Raw genomic sequence first — 23491 nt, 5'->3', positions numbered from 1 at the left:
ATATGTAGCACTACACATGTAGCAGCTACTACACATACATATGTAGCACTACATATGTAGCAGCTACTACACATACATATGTAGCACTACATATGTAGCAGCTACTACACATACATATGTAGCACTACACATGTAGCAGCTCCGGGCCCCGTACTTGCAAGTGTCCCACGCTAAATGTATTCAAGCTATCAATTCCGGTTCAGTGATTCTGCACTTGCTCTATTACTATAGTACTATACCGCCTTCAACTTTGATGAAACACCCCGTATACACAGGGTGGCCCATAAGTCTGGAATCACGGAGAAAAATAACTCATTCGTATTTTGTGTTTTTGTTTTATGAAGGCCCAAGATGTCTCTGAGTTGTAAGGAAGATCGAGTCCGGATAAATCTCCTAGTAGGAAATCGGAGTCAGAGGGAGGTCGCTGTTGAACTTTGCAGACCGCATCTAGACCGCGAGACAATGACTCAGAGCTGTGTTTTTTCCTAGGATCCCAGACTCACGGGACACCCATTGCGTTTGCGTGTGCGCATGGAGTGTATAAATATATAAATGTTGTAAGGTTAAGAGTAGCGTTGGAATGACGCCGTCCAATCCACGTTCCCTGAGTTGTTCTCGGAATGAATTTAATGCGAGGAGCTATTCAGATTCACGACACTTGGTTTGACATGGGTTGTAAACCGAATCCCCATCGTAAACCGAGGGCTGCCAATCCGAGAAAACCTTCGCCTGTGTGGCCGCGAGGTGGCGGAAGCAGCTCATGAATGTGGGGGTGATGGCGTGTGCGGTGTGTGTATGATGTGTGTGTGTGTGATGTGTGTGTGGTGATGTGTGTGTGTGATGTGTGTGGTGTGTGTGTGTGATATGTGTGTGTGTGGTGTGTGTGTGGTGTGTGTGTGTGTGATGGGTGTGTGTGATGTGTGTGTGTGATGTGTGTGTGATGTGTGTGTGATGTGTATGTGATGTGTGTGTGTGATGGGTGTGTGTGATGTGTGTGTGTGTGTGATGTGTGTGTGTGTGATGTGTGTGTGTGTGATGTGTGTGTGATGTGTGTGTGATGTGTGTGTGTGATGTGTGTGTGTGATGGGTGTGTGTGTGATGTGTGTGATGTGTGTGTGTGATGTGTGTGTGTGATGTGTGTGTGTGATGTGTGTGATGTGTGTGGGATGTGTGTGTGTGTGTGTGATGTGTGCGTGTGCGGTGTGAGTGTGGTGATGTGTGTGTGTGTGATGTGTGTGTGATGTGTGTGTGTGTGGTGTGTGTGTGGTGTGTGTGTGTGTGGTGTGTGTGGTGTGTGTGTGTGTGATGTGTGTGTGTGTGATGTGTGTGTGATGTGTGTGTGTGTGTGATATGTGTGTGTGTGGTGTGTGTGTGGTGTGTGCGTGTGTGTGATGTGTGTGTGATGTGTGTGTGTGTGATGTGTGTGTGTGATGTGTGGTGTGTGTGTGTGGTGTGTGTGTGATGTGTGTGTGTGTGATGTGTGTGTGATGTGTGTGTGTGGTGTGTGTGTGTGTGATGTGTGTGTGTGATGTGTGTGTGTGATGTGTGTGTGTGATGTGTGTGTGGTGTGTGTGTGCGGTGTGTGTGTGGTGTGTGTGTGGTGTGTGTGTGTGATGTGTGTGTGTGTGATATGTGTGTGTGTGGTGTGTGTGTGGTGTGTGTGTGTGATGTGTGTGTGTGATGTGTGTGTGATGTGTGTGTGTGTGATGTGTGAGTGTGGTGATGTGTGGTGTGTGTGTGATGTGTGTGTGTGGTGTGTGTGTGGTGTGTGTGTGTGTGTGATGTGTGTGTGTGTGATGTGTGTGTGATGTGTGTGTGTGTTGTGTGTGTGGTGTGTGTGTGGTGTGTGTGTGTGTGATGTGTGTGTGATGTGTGTGTGTGATGTGTGTGTGTGTGGTGTGTGTGTGTGTGATGTGTGTGTGTGGTATGTGGTGTGTGTGATGTGTGTGTGTGATGTGTGGTGTGTGTGTGTGATGTGTGTGTGATGTGTGTGTGTGATGTGTGTGTGTGGTGATGTGTGTGTGATGTGTGTGTGTGTGATGTGTGTGTGTGATGTGTGTGTGTGATGTGTGGTGTGTGTGTGATGTGTGTGTGAGATGTGTGTGTGTGTGATGTGTGTGTGTGTGGTGTGAGTGTGGTGATGTGTGTGTGATGTGTGTGTGTGATGTGTGTGTGTGATGTGTGGTGTGTGTGTGTGTGATGTGTGTGTGTGATGTGTGTGTGAGATGTGTGCGTGTGTGATGTGTGTGTGATGTGGGTGTGTGTGGTGTGAGTGTGATGATGTGTGTGTGATGTGTGTGTGTGATGTGTGGTGTGTGTGTGATGTGTGTTGTGTGTGTGTGATGTGTGTGTGATGTGTGTGTGTGGTGTGAGTGTGGTGATGTGTGTGTGATGTGTGTGTGATGTGTGTGTGTGATGTGTGTGTGATGTGTGTGTGTGTAATGTGTGTGATGTGTGTGTGTGTGATGTGTGTGTGTGTGATGTGTGTGTGTGATGTGTGTGTGTGATGTGTGTGTGATGTGTGGTGTGTGTGTGTGATGTGTGTGTGAGATGTGTGTGTGAGATGTGTGTGTGATGTGTGTGTGTGTGATGTGTGTGATGTGTGTGTGTGATGTGTGTGTGTGTGCGTGATGTGTGTGTGTGATGTGTGTGTGTGTGATGTGTGTGTGTGATGTGTGTGTGTGAGATGTGTGTGTGTGTGATGTGTGTGTGTGATGTGTGTGTGTGTGTTTGATGTGTGTGTGATGTGTGTGTGTGCGTGATGTGTGTGTGTAATGTGTGTGTGTGATGTGTGTGTGTGATGTGTGTGTGTGTGAGATGTGTGTGTGTGTGTGTGATGTGTGTGTGTGATGTGTGTGTGTGTGTGATGTGTGCGAGAGATGTGTGTGTGTGTGTGTGATGTGTGTGTGAGATGTGTGTGTGTGATGTGTGTGTGTGTGATGTGTGTGTGTGATGTGTGTGTGTGTGATGTGTGTGTGTGTGATGTGTGTGTGTTGATGTGTGTGATGTGTGTGTGTGTGATGTGTGTGTGTGTGATGTGTGTGTGATGTGTGTGTGTGATGTGTGTGTGATGTGTGTGTGTGTGTGTGATGTGTGTGTGTGATGTGTGTGATGTGTGTGTGTGTGTGATGTGTGTGTGTGATGTGTGTGTGTGATGTGTGTGTGTGTGAGATGTGTGTGTGTGTGATGTGTGTGTGTGATGTGTGTGTGTGTGATGTGTGTGTGTGTGAGAGATGTGTGTGTGTGTGATGTGTGTGTGTGTGCGATGTGTGTGTGTGTGATGTGTGTGTGTGTGATGTGTGTGTGTGATGTGTGTGTGTGTGATGTGTGTGTGTGTGATGTGTGTGTGTTGATGTGTGTGATGTGTGTGTGTGTGATGTGTGTGTGTGTGATGTGTGTGTGTGTGAGATGTGTGTGTGTGATGTGTGTGTTTGAGATGTGTGTGTGTGATGTGTGTGTGATGTGTGTGTGTGTGATGTGTGTGATGTGTGTGTGTGATGTGTGTGTGTGGTGATGTGTGTGATGTGTGTGTGTGTGATGTGTGTGTGTGTGAGATGTATGTGTGTGTGTGATGTGTGTGTGTGTGAGATGTGTGTGTGTGCGTGATGTGTGTGATGTGTGTGTGTGTGATGTGTGTGTGTGTGATGTGTGTGTGGGGTGAACCTGGCGATCCGGGTTCGATTCCCGCTCACGGCCAAAACCAGTGACGATTATCTGAACCGGTACTGGGCCTCCCCTAGGTCGACTCAGCCTCAAATGAGTACCTGGTACGGTGTGTAAACATTGCCACTAGGGAGACAAAGGCGGTCGGACGTGGTGCTGGCCACCCATCCCCTCGTGCGCCGTGCCGGCCTTCATAGGTGCTCGCTAACAGCACTTGCCCCTACAGTCTGTTAAGGCTACACGGGGGATCTTTGTATTTGTGATATGTGTGTGATATGTGATGGGATGGTGGTGATGGTGGTAGTGATGGTGGTGGTGTTGATGGTGGTGATGGTGGTGGTGATGATGGTGATGGTGGTGGTGATGGTGATAGTGGTTATGGTGGTGGTGGTGATGGTGGTGGTGATGGTGGTGGTGATGGTGGTGATGGTCGTGATGGTGGTGGTGATGGTGAGGGTGATGATGGTGGTGGTGATGGTGATAGTGGTGATGGTGGTGGTGATGGTGGTGGTGGTGATGGTGGTGATGGTGGTGGTGGTGATGATGGTGGTGATGGTAGTGGTGGTGGTGGTGATGGTGGTGGTGATGGTGGTGATGGTGGTGGTGGTGGCGGTGATGGTGGTGATGGTGGTGGTGGTGATGGTGATGGTGGTGATAGTGGCGATGATAATGATGATGGTGATGACGATGGTGATGTAAATTATTGTTTTTGAACGCGCATCTCAGCAGATGTCGCGTGCACACACAGACACAAACAAAGGTCCCCCGTATAGTCTACACACGCTTTGGGGCAAGTGCTCCTGTTAGTCAGCAGCACCTATGAAGGCCTGCACGGCACACGAGGGGGTGGGTGACCAGCACCACAACCGGCCACATTTGTCTCCCTAGTGGCGATGTTTGCACACCGCCACGAGGTACTCATTTGATGCTGAGTCGACCTAGAGGAGGTCCAGGATCGGTTTATATAATTGTCACCGGTGTTGGCCGTGAGCGCGAATCGAACTCAGGTCGCTAACCGCTGCGCCACCGCTCCCAACACATAAAGACACACACAGACACACACAGACACACACACACAAACACACAAAGACACACAACAAAGACACACACAGGCACACAGCAAAGACACACAAAGACACACAACAAAGACACAACACAAACACAGACACACACAGACACACAACAAAGACACACAACAAAGACACACAACAAAGACACACACAGAGACACACACAGACACACAACAAAGACACACACAGACACACACACAGACACATAGACACACACACAGACACACAACAAAAACACACAGACACAACAACAACAACCGCCATTCGCCACTAAGTGGCGGTGACGTCACCACGACGCTTGTGCCAGGCCATGTGCACCTTGAGGCCACGTGAAGTGTCGAACGCCCGCGGGCAGGAGGTCACGGGCAGACCCAGGTGCCACGGGTCGACTGACCGAGATGACCGAGATGACTGGCTGATGCACCACCTGTGCCCCCTACTGTGCCAACCTGCTGTGCTTTAGTCACCCGGCGCTCCGCTCGTTGTTGTGAGCGTCGCTCCTCCGCCCTCCGTTGTTGTTGGAGGGCGACTGCCTCCAACTGCCCAGTAGCGTCATTCACGAGCCTCCTCCACAGAGGCCGATCTTGACACCGCTGGTACCAGTCATCGGCAAGTCCACTCAGCTCCACGTCCTCCTGTACCACATCACTCCATCTCTTCTCTATGCCGTGCCGCGCCCGTTTAGCCCCCTCGATCCGGCCGAACAAAAGCTGTTTCGGCATGCGGTGGCTGGGCATGCGGGCAACATGACCCAGCCATCGCAGCCTTGCCCACCGGAGGAACTCACCGATGGGACCTTGCCCAGATCTTTCAAGGATTTGTGAGCTCCTCACACAATCCAGTCTGGTTAAACCCAGGATGGATCTTTGGCAGGCCAGCCTAAATGTTTCTAACCGGCGAAGATGTTCCATTAGGGGGGTCCACGTTTCGCAAGCGTAGAGAAGGGAGGGAATGACCGTGGCCGAGAAGACCTGAAGCTTAGTGCGGAGCGACAGACCAGGTAGCTTCCACACAGCGTTACGCAACTGATGAAAAGATTTTGCCGCTCTACTGATACGGAGTGAGACCTCTGCTGTTAAACTGGAGCCGGTCATAAGCACACTGCCCAGGTATGGCAAACTCTCCCCTCTCTCCACAACTGCCCCATCACCGATTGGGAGTTGTGGGGGTGGAGTGTCCGATGGTACAAAATACCCAGGCAGGTGCTTAGTTTTGGTGGGGCTGATGGTAAGGCACCATCTCTTAGTTGCACGCTGCAGTCTCAGCAGCAGCGTTTCCAACTCCTCCTCTGAATGAGTAGCTATTACCAAATCATCAGCATACATAACGTGGTTGAGCAATAGGGAGCCATCCCTCGACCGCACGCGCGCATCGATCAGCCTCCCGTTGCATCTGTTCCAGATGGAAATTCCTCTGGTATAGCCATGGAAAGCTTTTCGAACTATGTGGTAAAACATTGTTCAATAATGTGGGGCCAGAGGACATCCCTATCGCACCCCATGGTGAACAGGGAATGGCTCCAACTCCTGGCGGCCTAGCTTTACCCGGGCCTGTCCACCATCATGAAGGCCCTTAATTATTATGAGCAGTCAGGGACTCCGAAAGCACGAAGAACTGCCCCACAGCCCAGGCCTACTGATGGTATCATAGGCCTTGACCAGATCAATAAAGCAGAGATGCAGGTCTTGTTGGAATTCCCTACCCCTCTGCTGTAGCAGACAGACAGAGAATATGGTATCTGTGTAGGACAGCCCTGGTCTGAAACCGCATTGGGGCTCTGCAAGCCTCTCCTCAGCGTGCCTGGCAAGGCGATAATCCTTGCCAGGATATTTCTTGGCACACTGAGGAGTGAGATGCCCCTCTAGCTGTCACAATCTGTGTGGCTCCCCCTCTTAAAAAGGGGGCCACCAGGGAATCTTTCCAATCCTGTGGAACCCGTCCTGTGGTCCAGATAGTTGTGATGATGTCATGTAGGGCAGTCTGCACACAGATGCCACCCTCCCTCAGCATTTCACTTGGGAGATCGTCTCTGCCCGTCTCTGCCCGACGCTTTTCCTCGTCTCAGTCTTGGGATCGCCCCTCGCACATTCTCCACGGATGGCACCTCAGCCACCCACTCACAGGGGGTGGCGACTTCTGCCAATATTTGAGGCACCGCAGCCCTAGCAGGGTCGTCCCCACCTTGCCCCGCGATGTTGTCTGGGCTGAGGGAATTCTCCTCCCCCAAGACCTCACAGAAAATGCTCTGCAAATCTGCAGCCCTGTTCCTGGGGGTCGGAGGTCGGGTTATCGTTCTTTCCCTTAAGGATGGTGATAGGTGAGGCGCTGCAAGTTACTTTCTTGATGGAATTAAATAGTGACTCGTGATTGCGGGCTACTGAGGCAGATTCCATCTCCTCAGTAATCCGCCCTCACCACTCATCCTTGCAGCGCCACACGGCTCCCCGAATCTCCCAGCGAAGGCTGTGGTAAGCCTCCTTATTCTCCGATGTTGGATTTTGTAAACGACGGGAGTGGACCTGTTGGAACACCTCCTCCTTCAGGTAGGGTCTCTGGGGAGGTTTGGATCGTGTTCCCAACGCAGCCATTGCATCTGCATGAGCCACAGTCCCGAACCTCGCCCATTTCCCTTCAGCATCAGATGAAGGGGGGCGTGATGTTGAATTCCTGCTTGCAACTATCCTCAGCTAGCTGAGACCAGGCCACTGTGGGTTTGAATGGGGTCCTAGATGGACACCCACCACCGGAGTGGAAGAATGGCAGTAGCATCTTACATATGACTAGTCGATGGTCAGTGGGCAGATCAGTTCCATGGTAGGTCCTGGTGTCAAGGACACGGGCTTGCAGCCACTGTTCCGTTACTAGGTAGTCCAGCAGATGTTCTTGCTTGGACCCAGCGTGCATCCATGATGTTGTGTGGATGCGCCGATGCCGGAACAGCGTGATCGTAATTTGCAAGCCCATGGGCTGCACACAAGTCGAGCAGCCTCCTTCAGTTATTTCTGTGCTGATCTGGCGCATGCCTTCCGATCACTCCAACCCAGGTTTCTGCGTCACGACCCACTCGGGCAATAAAGTCACCTTACAGAGTGACTCTATCCCAAGGGGCCACTTTAGCTAGCACCTGGGACAGGAAGTTATAGAAGGCGTCTGACTCATCGGCCTTGTTCAGCTTCGATGGGGGCGTAAGCAACCACCATCACCCCTCCTCGCCCCTTGATGATGGCGATGCGAGCCCACAGTAACCCGGGGCTTACAGCTTCCCACACCTCACCGCCACGCGCCCACACCCCTGTTGTTATTTTGTTCAAAAGAAGTGCCGCTCCCTGCTGTTTGGTAGTTTCCTGCCCCGAGTAGAGAACTGTCCACCCCTCATGATAACTGGGGCCAGAACCGGTCCACCGGACCTCCTGTACTCCACAAAGGTCCAGGTGGTACCGGTCCATCACCAGACAGATGAGTGGCAACCTCTCCTCCGGACATCCCACGTGGCCAATCTCAGTGCTCTCCTGTTCCTGGCTGTGCCGGATGGAGTTTGACCGGAAGACACCGTGAGCGACTGTCCCCCTGGCCTCTAGCACGAGGTCGCTTTGGTGTTCCCACGGTGGCGCTTGGTAGAACCAAGTGCAAGCTGGAGGGGGTTACGAGCCCCTCGCACGCACTCATCTATCTACATACAACACGCCCCACTCACACCAACACGGCCTGCATACACACACACACATAGCCTGCACCAATTACACACTCAGGCACAGACACATGCAGACACACACTCAGACACACAGACACACAACAAACACACACACAGACACACAACAAAGACACAACACAGACACACACAGAGACACACAACAAAGACACACTCAAACACACACACAGACACAGAGACACACACAGACACATAACAAAGACACAACACAGACACACACAGACACACAACAAACACAGACACACACAGACACACAACAAACACAGACACACACAGACACAACAAAGACACACACAACAACAACAACAACAACCGCCATTCGCCACTAAGTGGCGGTGACGTCACTACGACGCTTGTGCCAGGCCATGTGCACATTGAGGCCACGTGAAGTGTCGAACGCCCGCTGGCAGGAGGTCACGGGGCAGACCCAGGTGCCACGGGTCGACTGACTGAGATGACTGAGATGACTGGCTGATGCACCACCTGTCCCCCCTACTGTGCCAACCTGCTGTGCTTTAGCCACCCGGCGCTACGCTCGTTGTTGTGAGCGTCGCTCACCCGCCCTCCGTTGTTGTTGGAGGGCGACTACCTCCAACTGTCCAGTAGCGTCCTTCACGAGCCTCCTCCACTGAGGCCGATCTTGACACTGCTGGTACCAGTCAGCGGCAAGTCCACTCAGCTACACGTCCTCCTGTACGACGTCACTCCATCTCTTCTCTGGCCCGTGCCGCGCCCGTTTAGCCCCCTCGATCTGGCCGAACAAAAGCTGTTTCGGCATGCGGTGGCTGGGCATGCGGGCAACATGACCCAGCCAACGCAACCTTGCCTGCCGGAGTAGCTCACCGATGGGACCTTGCCCAGATCTTTCAAGGATTTGTGAGCTCCTCACACAATCCTGCCTGGTTAAACCCAGGATGGATCGTAGGCAGGCTAGCCTACAGTAAATGTTTCTAACCGGCGAAGATGTTCCATTAGGGGGGTCCACGTTTCGCAAGCGTAGAGAAGGGAGGAAATGACCGTGGCCGAGAAGACCTGAAGCTTAGTGCGGAGCGACAGACCAGGTAGCTTCCACACAGCGTTACGCAACCGATGAAAAGATATTGCCGCTCGACTGATTCGGAGTGAGACCTCTGCTGTTAAGCTGGAGCCGGTCATAAGCACACTGCCCAAGTATGGGAAACTCTCCACTCTCTCCACAACTGCCCCATCACCGATTGGGAGTTGTGGGGGTGGAGTATCCGATGGTACAAAATACCCAGGCAGGTGCTTAGTTTTGGTGGGGCTGATGGTAAGGCCCCATCTCTTAGTGGCACGCTCCAGTCTCAGCAGCAGTGTCTCCAACTCCTCCTCTGAATGAGCAGCTATTACCAAATGAGTACACAGACACACACACACACAGACACACACACATAGACACACACAAACACACAGACATACACACACAAACACACAGACACACGCACGGGCACACACACACAAACACACAGACACACACGCACTGACACACTGACACACACAAACAGCGTAACGCTGTGTGGAAGCTACCTGGTCTGTCGCTCCGCACTAAGCTTCAGGTCTTCTCGGCCAAGGTCATTCCCTCCCTTCTCTACGCTTGCGAAACGTGGTCCCCCTTAATGGAGCATCTTCGCCGGTTGGAAACATTTAGGCTGGCCTGCCTACGATCCATCCTGGGTTTAACCAGGCTGGATTGTGTGAGGAGCTCACAAATCCTTGAAATATCTGGGCAAGGTCCCATCGGTGAGCTCCTCCGGCGGGCAAGGCTGCTGGGTCATGTAGCCCGCATGCCCAGCCACCGCATGCCGAAACAGCTTTTGTTCGGCCGGATTGAGGGGGCTAAACGGGCGCGGCACGGGCTAGAGAAGAGATGGAGTGATGTGGTACGGGAGGACGTGGAGCTGAGTGGACTTGCCGATTACTGGTACCAGCGGTGTCAAGATCGGCCTCTGTGGAGGAGGCTCGTGAAGGACGCTACTGGGCACCTTGAGGCTAGCGGGCAGTGCCAGGCTAGGTGCACCTTGAGGCTACTGGGCGGTGCCAGGCTAAGTGCACCTTGAGGCTACTGGGGGCGGTGCCAGGCTAGGTGCACCTTGAGGCTACTGGGCAGTTGGAGGCAGTCGCCCTCCAACAACAACGGAGGGCGGAGGAGCGACGCTCACAACAACGAGCGGAGCGCCGGGTGGCTAAAGCACAGCAGGTTGGCACAGTAGGGGGCACAGGTGGTGCATCAGCCAGTCATCTCAGTCAGTCGACCCGTAGCACCTGGGTCTGCCCATGACCTCCTGCCACCGGGTGTTCGACACTTCACGTGGCCTCAAGGTGCACATGGCCTGGCACAAGCGTCGTCGTGGTGACGTCACCGCCACTTAGTGGCGAATGGCGGTTGTTGTTGAGTGTGTGTTAGTCTGTGTGTGTGACAACAACACCACACTCTGTGTGTGTGTTATTGTCCAGACCAACAAATACCAGAGTCGTCGTGGGTCACGTGCTGTGCAATACTCACGGGGAGCCGGTCCCCCCCATCACCCCTCCCCCCAATCCCTCCCCCCATCCACCTCCACCCCTCCCCTATCACCCCTCCCCCCAATCCCTCCTCTCCCACCCCTCCCCCCAACCACCTCCACCCCTCCCCTCTCACCCCAGCCCCCTCCACCCCTCCCCTCCCCCATCCCCCTCCACCCCACCCCTCTCACCCCTCCCCTCTCACCCCACCCCCCTCCACCCCTCCCCTCCCCCATTCCCCGCCACCCCTCCCCTCTCACCCCTCCCCTCTCACCCCACCCCCTCCACCCCTCCCCCACCCCCACCCCTAACGTATTGTCCCAAGCACGTTTTTAATTCACATTACCCACGCACATCCTTCATATACATCATGCGCAACGTAACATATTAAAGCGCGTATTTTGTATACATTATGCATGACAATGTGTTTGCTAAAGTATATAATATGTGCATTGTTACATACTATTACATTAAACTATTTGTTTACATTAATTTACTTTTTTTTAATATCATCTGACAAATGCGGGGTTTAACTGTGCGTGTGTGTGCATCTGTCTCTGTGCGTGTTTCCATGTGTCTCTGTATGCGTGGCTCTGCGTGTCTCTGTGTGCGTGTCTCCATGTGTCTCTGTGTGCGTGTCTCCATGTGTCTCTGTATGCGTGGCTCTGCGTGTCTCTGTGTGCGTGTCTCTGTGTGCGCGTCTCTTTGTGCGTGTCTCCGTGTGTCTCTGTGCGCGTGTCTCTGCGTGTCTCTGTGTGCGTGGCTCTGCGGGTCTCTGTGTGCGTGTCTCTGTGTGCGCGTCTCTTTGTGCGTGTCTCCGTGTGTCTCTGTGCGCGTGTCTCTGCGTGTCTCTGTGTGTCTCTGTGTGCGTGTCTCCGTGTGTCTCTGTGCGCGTGTCTCTGCGTGTCTCTGTGTGCGTGGCTCTGCGTGTCTCTGTGTGCGTGTCTCTGAGTGCGCGTCTCTTTGTACGCGTCTCTGTGTGCGTGTCTCTGTGTGCGTGTCTCCGTGTGTCTCTGTGTGCGTGGCTCTGCGTGTCTCTGTGTGCGTGTCTCCGTGTGTCTCTGTGCGCGTGTCTCTGCGTGTCTCTGTGTGCGTGGCTCTGCGTGTCTCTGTGTGCGTGTCTCTGAGTGCGCGTCTCTTTGTACGCGTCTCTGTGTGCGTGTCTCTGTGTGCGTGTCTCCGTGTGTCTCTGTGTGCGTGGCTCTGCGTGTCTCTGTGTGCGTGTCTCCGTGTGTCTCTGTGCGCGTGTCTCTGTGCGTGTCTCTGTGTGCGCGTCTCTTTGTGCGCGTCTCTGTGTGCGTGTCTCCGTGTGTCTCTGTGTGCGTGGCTCTGTGTGTGTCTCTGTGTGCGTGGCTCTGTGTGTCTCTGTGCGTGTCTCTGTGTGCGTGTCTCTGTGTGCGTGTCTCTGTGTGCGTGTCTCTGTGTGTCTCAGTGTTCGTGTCTCTCAACGGCGGTAGTGCGTGGTGCTGGCCACCCACACCCTCATGTGCCGTGCCGGTCTTCATAGGTGCTACTCGCTAACAGCACTTGCCCCAGCAGTCTGTTACAGTCTTTACGGGGGACCTTTGTCTTTGTGTCTCTGTGCGTGTCTCTGTGCGTGTCTCTATGCGTCTCTGTGCGTCTGTGGGCGGGGAGAGGCAGTGCAGTGGTGAGTACGCTGCGACACGAACCAGATTCCCGCTCACGGCCCACTCCAGTGACGATTATCTGAGCAAGGTCCTGGGCCTCCCCTAGGTCGACTCAGCCTCAAATGAGTACCTGGTGCGGTGTGTAAATATCGCCACTGGGGAGACAAAGGCGGCCGGGCGTGGTGCTGGCCACCCACCCCCTCGTGTGCCGTCCTGGCCTTAATAGGTGCTCGCTCACAGCACTTGCCCCAACAGTCTGTTCTAGGCTATACGGGGTGCTTATGTCTTTGTCTTTGGGGAGCGGTGGCGCAGCGGTTAGCGTGCAGCGCCACGAACCTAGCCACCCGAATTCGATTCCCGCTCAGGGCCAACACCGCTGACGAGCACGTGAACTTGTCCTGGCCCTGCCCATAGGTCGACTCAGCCTCAAATCAGTGAGGCTGGTGCAGTGAGTAAACATCGCCAATGGGGAGACAAAGGCGGTCGGGCGTGGTTCTGGCGGTCTTCATAGGTGCTCGCTAACAGCATTTTCCCCAAAACGTCTGTTAAAGGCTTCACGGGGGATATCTGGTGGTGGTGATGATCCTTCTGGTGATGGTGGTGATGATGTTGATGATGTTTATGATGATGTTGGTGTTATGCCTCCACGGGGAATCTTTGTCTTTGTGCGTCTGCATCTGCTCGTCTGTTGGTTTCTTGACAAACGCTGGGGGAGTCTTCCTCCCGCCCCCCACCCCTCTCATCGCCCCCCCCCACCACCTCCTCCCTTCTCTCCCCATGCCCTGCACCCCCCTCCTCCTCTCTCCTCCGCGGATTCACTCGCGAGTGGCACTCAGTTCGTGCCGAGTGTCTTCAGCGTCGTCCCACCACCGATCGTCGTCCCACCACCGATCGTCGTCCCACCACCGATCGCACTCCGCGCGTCAACACAGAGCGCAGGGAGCCTCACAGACAGCAGCCCGGCCTGTGCGCTTGTAAACACGATCCTGTGTGTGTGTGTGTCTCTGTGTGTGTGTCTCTGTGTGTGTGTGTCTGTGTGTGTGTCTGTGTGTGTGTGTGTGTCTCTGTGTGTGTGTGTCTGTGTGTGTGTGTGTCTGTGTGTGTGTCTGTGTGTGTGTGTGTCTGTGTGTGTGTGTGTCTGTGTGTGTGTGTGGCTGTGTGTGTGTCTGTGTGTCTGTGTGTGTGTGTGTCTGTGTGTGTGTCTGTGTGTGTGTCTGTGTCTGTGTGTGTGTCTGTGTGTGTGTCTGTGTGTGTGTGTGTCTGTGTGTGTGTGTGGCTGTGTGTGTGTCTGTGTGTCTGTGTGTGTGTGTGTCTGTGTGTGTGTGTCTGTGTGTGTGTCTGTGTCTGTGTGTGTGTCTGTGTGTGTGTGTCTGTGTGTGTGTCTGTGTGTGTGTCTCTGTGTGTGTGTCTGTGTGTGTCTGTGTGTGTGTGTCTGTGTGTGTGTGTCTCTGTGTGTGTGTGTGTGTGTCTGTGTGTGTGTGTGTCTGTGTGTGTGTGTGTCTGTGTGTGTGTCTGTGTGTGTGTGTCTGTGTGTGTGTGTGTGTGGCTGTGTGTGTGTCTGTGTGTATGTGTGTGTCTGTGTGTGTGTCTGTGTGTGTGTGTCTGTGTGTGTGTCTGTGTCTGTGTGTGTGTGCGTCTCTGTGTGTGTGTGTGCGTTTGTGTGTGAGTCAACTTTGGTGTGCGAGGTTTGAGAGATGTTAGTGGAGGGTCGCGAAGAGAGAAGAGAGAGGGCAGAGACGGCACGCGAGTGAGGAGCCTCACTCCTCTCTCTCCTCTGTGTGTGTGTGTGCGTCTGTGTGTGTGCGTCTCTGTGTGTGTGTGTACGTCTCTGTGTGTGTGCGTCTGTGTGTGTGTGTGTGCGTCTCTGTGTGTGTGCGCGTCTGTGTGTGTGCATATTGTGTGTGTGTGCGTCTCTGTGTGTGTGTGTGTGTGCGTCTCTGTGTGTGTGTACGTCTGTGTGTGTGTGCGTCTCTGTGTGTGTGTGTGTACGTCTGTGTGTGTGTGCGTCTCTCTGTGTGTGTGTGCGTCTCTCTGTGTGTGTGTGCGTCTGTGTGTGTGTGTCTCAGTGTGTCCGTGCGCTCGTGCGCTCACTCGCTTTTCAAGCACCACCTCGTCTCTCTATCACCTCGTCTCTCTATCACCTCGTCTCTCATCACCCACCCATCACCTCGTTTCTCCATCACCTCGTCTCTCATCACCCACCCATCACCTCGTCTCTCTATCACCTCGTCTCTCATCACCCACTCATCACCTCGTCTCTCTACCACCTCGTTTCTCATCACCTCGTCTTTCTCCACCCACCCATCACCTCGTCTCTCTATCACCTCGTCTCTCATCACCCACCCATCACCTCGTCTCTCTATCACCTCGTTTCTCATCACCCACCCATCACATCGTCTCTCCATCACCTCGTCTCTCTGTCACCTCGTCTCTCTCCACCCACCCATCACCTCGTCTCTCTCCACCCACCCATCACCTCGTCTCTCTATCACCTTGTATCGATTCACTCGCATCTACCATTGTCATCACCACACTCACGCGCCACCATCATCATCAGCGTCACCATCATCATCATCCGCAAGATCTCTTCTGCAACGAGCGCGTGGTGACAGCGGGCGACCCTCGGTCCATCCGACCCCAGACTGCCCGTCCCAGGTTCGACTCCGAACCCAACCGAGCCGGACCCAGACCAGACCCGGACCGGGCCTAACCGGACCTGGACCGCACCCAACCGGACCCAACCGGACTCAACCGGACCCAACCAGACCCAACCGAACCCAACCGCGCCTGGACCGGACCAAAGCGGACCCGAAGCGTACCCAACCGAACCGGGACTGAACCCGACTGGAACCTGGACCGGACCCAGCCGAACCCGACATAGAACCATGGGTACAGGCAAGGAACGCGGTCCGCAGAGCGGGTGTCGGTCCTGAACCAGGGGGCTAGAACCTGGGCCCAAGACACCAAAGACCGGCGAAGCAGGACCACCATCACCATCACAGGAACCCAAGATCAGCACCACGGACAGCGCCCAGAGACGGGGACTTTGTCTGAGTGACAACGCGCCGGGGATTTGTCGAATTCCGGGACCCCCGCAGCCACCCCAGACCCCCCCCCCCCCGGCCGGACCCTGGAACCCGCTGAGCCGAACCCCAGACCCCCCCAGAGCTGGATCCCAAAACTGAACTCCGCACCCCGAGGCCCCAGACCTTGGAACGGGGACCCCCTCGAGACGGCGGGACGCTGAGCCAGAGGAAGACGACGCAGCGCTACAGCCTGGACCCCCAGGAGCGGGGTCCCAGGAGCGGGGTCCCAGGAGACCCCTCGGGTCACCCCGGGCGGTGCAATGCTGCGCGCGGCGCTGTGGTGGGCGGCGCTGCTGGGACGAGTGGGGATGGTGAGGGTGACGGTGTGCGTCCTCACTCACTCACTCACTCGTCCATTCACTCACTCACTCACTCGTCCATTCACTCATTCACTCACTCGTCCATTCACTCATTCACTCACTCACTCGTCCATTCACTCATTCACTCGCTCGTCCATTCACTCATTCACTCACTCGTCCATTCACTCATTCACTCACTCGTCCATGCACTCATTCACTCGCTCGTCCATTCACTCATTCACTCACTCGTCCATTCACTCATTCACTCACTCGTCCATTCACTCATTCACTCACTCACTCGTCCATTCACTCATTCACTCACTCGTCCATTCACTCATTCACTCGCTCGTCCATTCACTCATTCACTCGCTCGTTCATTCACTCATTCACTCGCTCGTTCATTCACTCATTCACTCGTCCATTCACTCATTCACTCACTCGTCCATTCACTCACTCGTCCATTCACTCATTCACTCACTCGTCCATTCACTCATTCACTCACTCGTCCATTCACTCATTCGCTCGCTCGTCCATTCACTCATTCACTCGCTCGTTCATTCACTCATTCACTCGCTCGTTCATTCACTCATTCACTCGCTCGTTCATTCACTCATTCACTCGGTCGTTCATTCACTCATTCACTCACTCGTCCATTCACTCACTCACTCGTCCATTCACTCATTCACTCACTCGTCCATTCACTCATTCACTCATTCGTCCATTCACTCATTCACTCACTCGTCCATTCACTCATTCACTCACTCGTCCATTCACTCATTCACTCACTCGTCCATTCACTCATTCACTCACTCGTCTATTCACTCACTCGTTCATTCACTCATTCACTCACTCGTCCATTCACTCATTCACTCACTCGTCCATTCACTCATTCACTCACTCGTCCATTCACTCATTCACTCACTCGTCCATTCACTCATTCACTCACTCGTCCATTCACTCACTCGTCCATTCACTCATTCACTCACTCGTCCATTCACTCATTCACTCACTCGTTCATTCACTCATTCGTCCATTCACTCATTCACTCACTCGTCCATTCACTCATTCACTCACTCGTCCATTCACTCATTCACTCGCTCGTCCATTCACTCATTCACTCGCTCGTTCATTCACTCATTCACTCGCTCGTTCATTCACTCATTCACTCGCTCGTTCATTCACTCATTCACTCGGTCGTTCATTCACTCATTCACTCACTCGTCCATTCACTCACTCACTCGTCCATTCACTCATTCACTCACTCGTCCATTCACTCATTCACTCATTCGTCCATTCACTCATTCACTCACTCGTCCATTCACTCATTCACTCACTCGTCCATTCACTCATTCACTCACTCGTCCATTCACTCATTCACTCACTCGTCTATTCACTCACTCGTTCATTCACTCATTCACTCACTCGTCCATTCACTCATTCACTCACTCGTCCATTCACTCATTCACTCACTCGTCCATTCACTCATTCACTCACTCGTCCATTCACTCATTCACTCACTCGTCCATTCACTCACTCGTCCATTCACTCATTCACTCACTCGTCCATTCACTCATTCACTCACTCGTTCATTCACTCATTCGTCCATTCACTCATTCACTCACTCGTCCATTCACTCATTCACTCACTCGTTCATTCACTCATTCACTCGCTCGATCATTCACTTTCGCGTTCACCCGTTGATCGCACTTGCTACATCGCTCATTCGTCCGTGCATCCACTCACTCAAGCGCTCGCTCACTCGTTCACACATTTACTGATTCACTGACTCATTCACTCAATTGTCCATTCACTCATTCATTCGCTCTTGCGTTCACCAATTGATCGCACTTTTTACATCGCTAATTTGTTTGGGCATTCACTCAAGCACTCGCTCATTCATTAGGTGATTCATTTACCCACCCGTGACTCACGAATTCACACATTCACCGATTCAGTCACTCATTCATTCACTCAATCATTCGGTTATTAAATAACTCATGCATTTATACATTGACTTACTCATTAGGTGACTCGTTCTCTCACCCGTGAGTCAAGAATCCACATATCCATTGATTCAGTCACTCATTCATTCACTCAATCGTTCAGTTATTAAATCACTCATTCGTTTATACATTCACTTACTCATTAGCTGACTCCTTCGCTCACCTGTAACTCATGAATTCACATATTCACTGATTCAGTCACTCATTCATTCACTCAATTATTCGGTTATTAAATAAATCATTCATTTATACATTCACTCACTCGCGTACTCGTTCACTCACCTATGACTCAGTCTTTAACGTACAAATTCATCCACTTATTCAGTCACTCATTCATGTAATTTCCTTTATCGTCTCACTCATCAGCTTACTAGTTCCATACCTTATTATTCACTATTCCACTCACCCATTTACTCAGTCACTGGCCTACTCATTTCATTATTTCATCTACAAATGCATTGACCCACACACTAATTAAATCACTCGTTCATTAGCTTACTCATTTGATACTTGGCTTACTCATTCCCTTGCTATTTCACTCTTTCTTTCATTCATTTGCTCATCGGCTTACTCATTCGTTCACACATTAACTGACTCGTTCATTTACTTATTCCCTCACTCATTCTCTTACTCATTCACTCATCCAATCCCTCGTTCGTTTACGCAGTCACTAAATAACTCATTTAATCCCTTGCTCATTCAATTATTCCTTCATTCGCTTACTCGCTCACTCATTAAGTAACGTTTCAACGATTCATTCACACTCTCGTTCACTTTCTCATTCATTCATTCATGGATTAACTGACCTAATAATCACCTTGTTCCCGTGTTCGTTAAACTACTCATCCATTCGTTTGTTCATTCATGCACGCTCCCATTTACGTCATCACATGCTCATTCATTTACGTCATCACATGCTCATTAATTTACGTCATCACATGCTCATTCATTTACGTCATCACATGCTCATTCATTTACATAATCACATGCTCATTCATTGACGTCATTTACTCACTGATTCGCTTACTCGTTCATTCACACAATCACGTATTCACTGCCTCACTCACTTATGAACTTAATCACTTAACTCGTTATTTAATTACAAACTCGTTCATTCACGCTATGACTAATCCATTTACTCACACGTGTCAAAACCTCATTCAGTGACGTATTGACTCACTCCTGATTAAACTATTCAACCGCTCATTCGCTTATTCATATGTTAATTTCTTAGATGATTCACTTTTGTGTTAACTCACTTAATTCAATCATTTGTGAATTCACCCAAGATTATTCGCTGACTCACAATCAGCTCAGACATGCACTCATCCATTCGCGCATGCATTCATTCATCACATCACTCGCTCTCACACTCGTTCTCATAACCATTCACTTATACACTCATTGATTTGGTCATTCATTACATTTGTCATTCACGACTCATTCATATATTTACACTCACATTAATGTACTCATTCACTCACGCACGCACTCGCTCACACACTAATTCCCATAACCATTCACTTATCCACTCATTGATTTATTTGGTCATTCCTTAAATAATTAATGCACGACTCATTCATGTATTAAATCATAATCCCGTTAATCATTCCTTCACTCACTCGTCCAATTATTAACTTATTTCGACATTCACTCATTCAATGAATAGTTACATAATCTGATCATAAATGAACTCATTCTCTCAGGCCTTCACTAAACTCACTCACTGAATGATGGTCACCCACATTTGGACAGACTTGACCCCTTCCATAGGCATGTGGACACGCAATAGAAATGTAATAAGTTCAGATTATGACCAAGTCAACACAAGTCGCCCGATGGATAGACTATTCCCCGTCATGGGAACGTGGACTGTCATCTCGGTTTGATTGCCGGCCACTGCTAACATTAGTGGCAGTTGAGCTATCTGAGCCGGTCTTGCGTCTCCCCTAGGTCGACTCAACCTCAACACGAGTACCTGGTGCAGTGTGTAAACATGGACACTGGGGAGACAAAGGCGGCCGGGCGTGGTGCTGGCCACCCACCCCCTAGTGTGCAGTGCCGGCCTTCATAGGTGCAGCTCGCTAACAGCACTTGTCCTTACAGTCTGTTAAGGCTATACGGGACACCTTTGTCTTTGTGTGTGTGTGGGGGGGGGCACTGAAAGAGTTCTGGTGCCGGTAGTGGTTGTGGCATCGCAGAATTCAAAACGCTGCAGGGTGACAGTCGCATGTGTAGAGCTGTGTGGAGCTATGTGGAGTTGTGTGGAGCTGTGTGGAGCTGCTGTGTGGAGCTGCTGTGTGTGAAGCTGTGTGGAGCTGTGTGGAGCTGCTGTGTGGAGCTGCTGTGTGTGAAGCTGTGTGGAGCTGTGTGCAGCTGTGTGTGGAGCTGCTGTGTGGAGCTGCTGTGTGAAGCTGTGTGAAGCTGTGTGTGGAGCTGCTGTGTGGAGCTGTGTGAAGCTGTGTGTGAAGCTGTGTGGAGCTGTGTGGAGCTGTGTGTGAAGCTGTGTGGAGCTGTGTGGAGCTGTGTGTGAAGCTGTGTGGAGCTGCTGTGTGGAGCTGCTGTGTGAAGCTGCTGTGTGAAGCTGTGTGGAGCTGTGTGTGGAGCTGTGTGGAGCTGCTGTGTGGAGCTGCTGTGTGGAGCTGTGTGGAGCTGTTGTGTGGAGCTGCTGTGTGGAGCTGCTGTGTGAAGCTGTGTGGAGCTGCTGTGTGGAGCTGCTGTGTGAAGCTGTGTAGAGCTGCTGTGTGGAGCTGCTGTGTGAAGCTGTGTGGAGCTGCTGTGTGGAGCTGCTGTGTGAAGCTGTGTGGAGCTGCTGTGTGGAGCTGCTGTGTGAAGCTGTGTGGAGCTGCTGTGTGGAGCTGCTGTGTGAAGCTGTGTGGAGCTGCTGTGTGGAGCTGCTGTGTGGAGCTTTTGTGTGGAGCTGCTGTGTGGAGCTGCTGTGTGGAGCTGTTGTGTAGAGCTGTGTGGAGCTGCTGTGTGGAGCTGCTGTGTGGAGCTGCTGTGTGGAGCTGCTGTGTGGAGCTGTGTGTGGAGCTGTGTGAAGCTGTGTGGAGCTGTGTGTGGAGCTGTGTGGAGCTGTTGTGTGGAGCTGCTGTGTGGAGCTGCTGTGTGAAGCTGTGTGGAGCTGCTGTGTGGAGCTGCTGTGTGAAGCTGTGTGTGAAGCTGTGTGTGGAGCTGCTGTGTGAAGCTGTGTGGAGCTGCTGTGTGGAGCTGTGTGGAGCTGTGTGGAGCTGCTGCGTGGAGCTGTGTGAAGCTGTGTGGAGCTGCTGTGTGGAGCTGCTGTGTGGAGCTGCTGTGTGGAGCTGTTGTGTGGAGCTGCTGTGTGGAGCTGTTGTGTGGAGCTGCTGTGTGGGGCTGCTGTGTGGAGCTGCTGTGTGGAGCTTTTGTGTGGAGCTGCTGTGTGGAGCTGCTGTGTGGAGCTGTTGTGTAGAGCTGTGTGGAGCTGCTGTGTGGAGCTGCTGTGTGGAGCTGCTGTGTGGAGCTGCTGTGTGGAGCTGCTGTGTGGAGCTGCTGTGTGGAGCTGCTGTGTGGAGCTGTGTGGAGCTGCTGTGTGGGGCTGCTGTGTGGAGCTGCTGTGTGGAGCTTTTGTGTGGAGCTGCTGTGTGGAGCTGCTGTGTGGAGCTGTTGTGTAGAGCTGTGTGGAGCTGCTGTGTGGAGCTGCTGTGTGGAGCTGCTGTGTGGAGCTGCTGTGTGGAGCTGTGTGTGGAGCTGTGTGAAGCTGTGTGGAGCTGTGTGTGGAGCTGTGTGGAGCTGTTGTGTGGAGCTGCTGTGTGGAGCTGCTGTGTGAAGCTGTGTGGAGCTGCTGTGTGGAGCTGCTGTGTGAAGCTGTGTGGAGCTGCTGTGTGGAGCTGCTGTGTGAAGCTGTGTGGAGCTGCTGTGTGAAGCTGCTGTGTGGAGCTGTTGTGTGGAGCTGTGTGGAGCTGTGTGGAGCTGCTGCGTGGAGCTGTGTGAAGCTGTGTGGAGCTGCTGTGTGGAGCTGCTGTGTGGAGCTGCTGTGTGAAGCTGTGTGGAGCTGCTGTGTGGAGCTGTTGTGTGGAGCTGCTGTGTGGAGCTGTTGTGTGGAGCTGCTGTGTGGAGCTGCTGTGTGGAGCTGTGTGGAGCTGCTGTGTGGGGCTGCTGTGTGGAGCTGCTGTGTGGAGCTTTTGTGTGGAGCTGCTGTGTGGAGCTGCTGTGTGGAGCTGTTGTGTAGAGCTGTGTGGAGCTGCTGTGTGGAGCTGCTGTGTGGAGCTGCTGTGTGGAGCTGCTGTGTGGAGCTGTGTGTGGAGCTGTGTGAAGCTGTGTGGAGCTGTGTGTGGAGCTGTGTGGAGCTGTTGTGTGGAGCTGCTGTGTGGAGCTGCTGTGTGAAGCTGTGTGGAGCTGCTGTGTGGAGCTGCTGTGTGAAGCTGTGTGTGAAGCTGTGTGTGGAGCTGCTGTGTGAAGCTGTGTGGAGCTGCTGTGTGGAGCTGTGTGGAGCTGTGTGGAGCTGCTGCGTGGAGCTGTGTGAAGCTGTGTGGAGCTGCTGTGTGGAGCTGCTGTGTGGAGCTGCTGTGTGGAGCTGTTGTGTGGAGCTGCTGTGTGGAGCTGTTGTGTGGAGCTGCTGTGTGGGGCTGCTGTGTGGAGCTGCTGTGTGGAGCTTTTGTGTGGAGCTGCTGTGTGGAGCTGCTGTGTGGAGCTGTTGTGTAGAGCTGTGTGGAGCTGCTGTGTGGAGCTGCTGTGTGGAGCTGCTGTGTGGAGCTGCTGTGTGGAGCTGCTGTGTGGAGCTGCTGTGTGGAGCTGCTGTGTGAAGCTGTGTGGAGCTGCTGTGTGGAGCTGCTGTGTGGAGCTGTGTGGAGCTGTGTGGAGCTGTGTGTGGAGCTGCTGTGTGGAGCTGCTGTGTGAAGCTGTGTGAAGCTGTGTGTGGAGCTGCTGTGTGGAGCTGTGTGAAGCTGTGTGTGAAGCTGTGTGGAGCTGTGTGGAGCTGTGTGTGAAGCTGTGTGGAGCTGTTGTGTGGAGCTGCTGTGTGGAGCTGTTGTGTGGAGCTGCTGTGTGGAGCTGCTGTGTGAAGCTGCTGTGTGGAGCTGTGTGGAGCTGCTGTGTGGAGCTGCTGTGTGGAGCTGTTGTGTAGAGTTGTGTGGAGCTGTGTGAAGCTGTGTGTGGAGCTGTGTGGAGCTGTATGTGAAGCTGTGTGGAGCTGCTGTGTGGAGCTGCTGTATGAAGCTGTGTGGAGCTGTGTGGAGCTGTTGTGTGGAGCTGCTGTGTGGAGCTGCTGTGTGGAGCTGTTGTGTAGAGTTGTGTGGAGCTGTGTGAAGCTGTGTGTGGAGCTGTGTGTGGAGCTGCTGTGTGGAGCTGCTGTGTGGAGCTGCTGTGTGGAGCTGCTGTGTGGAGCTGTGTGGAGCTGCTGTGTGAAGCTGCTGTGTGAAGCTGTGTGGAGCTGCTGTGTGGAGCTGTGTGGAGCTGTTGTGTGGAGCTGCTGTGTGGAGCTGCTGTGTGAAGCTGTGTGGAGCTGCTGTGTGGAGCTGTGTGGAGCTGTGTGGAGCTGCTGTGTGGAGCTGCTG

General features: G+C 52.8%; 1 protein-coding gene across 1 annotated transcript in view; it reads left to right on the top strand.

Annotated features, from left to right (window-relative positions):
* Nucleotides 1–15864: 15864 nt before the first annotated feature.
* Nucleotides 15865–23491, top strand: part of LOC116937442 (uncharacterized) — a 30989-nt gene continuing 23362 nt past the window's right edge. Inside the window, exon 1 of the mRNA XM_076052561.1 lies at nt 15865–15987. Within this exon, the coding sequence (XP_075908676.1) occupies nt 15937–15987 (51 nt within the window). The 5' untranslated portion in view covers nt 15865–15936. The remainder of the gene's footprint in view (nt 15988–23491) is intronic.

The sequence above is a fragment of the Petromyzon marinus genome, chromosome 56 (assembly GCF_048934315.1).
Source record: "Petromyzon marinus isolate PM22_M1 ecotype Great Lakes invasive population chromosome 56, UKy_Petmar_22M1.pri1.0, whole genome shotgun sequence".
Taxonomy (NCBI): Eukaryota; Metazoa; Chordata; class Hyperoartia; order Petromyzontiformes; family Petromyzontidae; genus Petromyzon; species Petromyzon marinus.
Note: the sequence above shows the minus strand (reverse complement) of the source record. Positions and strands in the feature narration are given on the sequence as shown.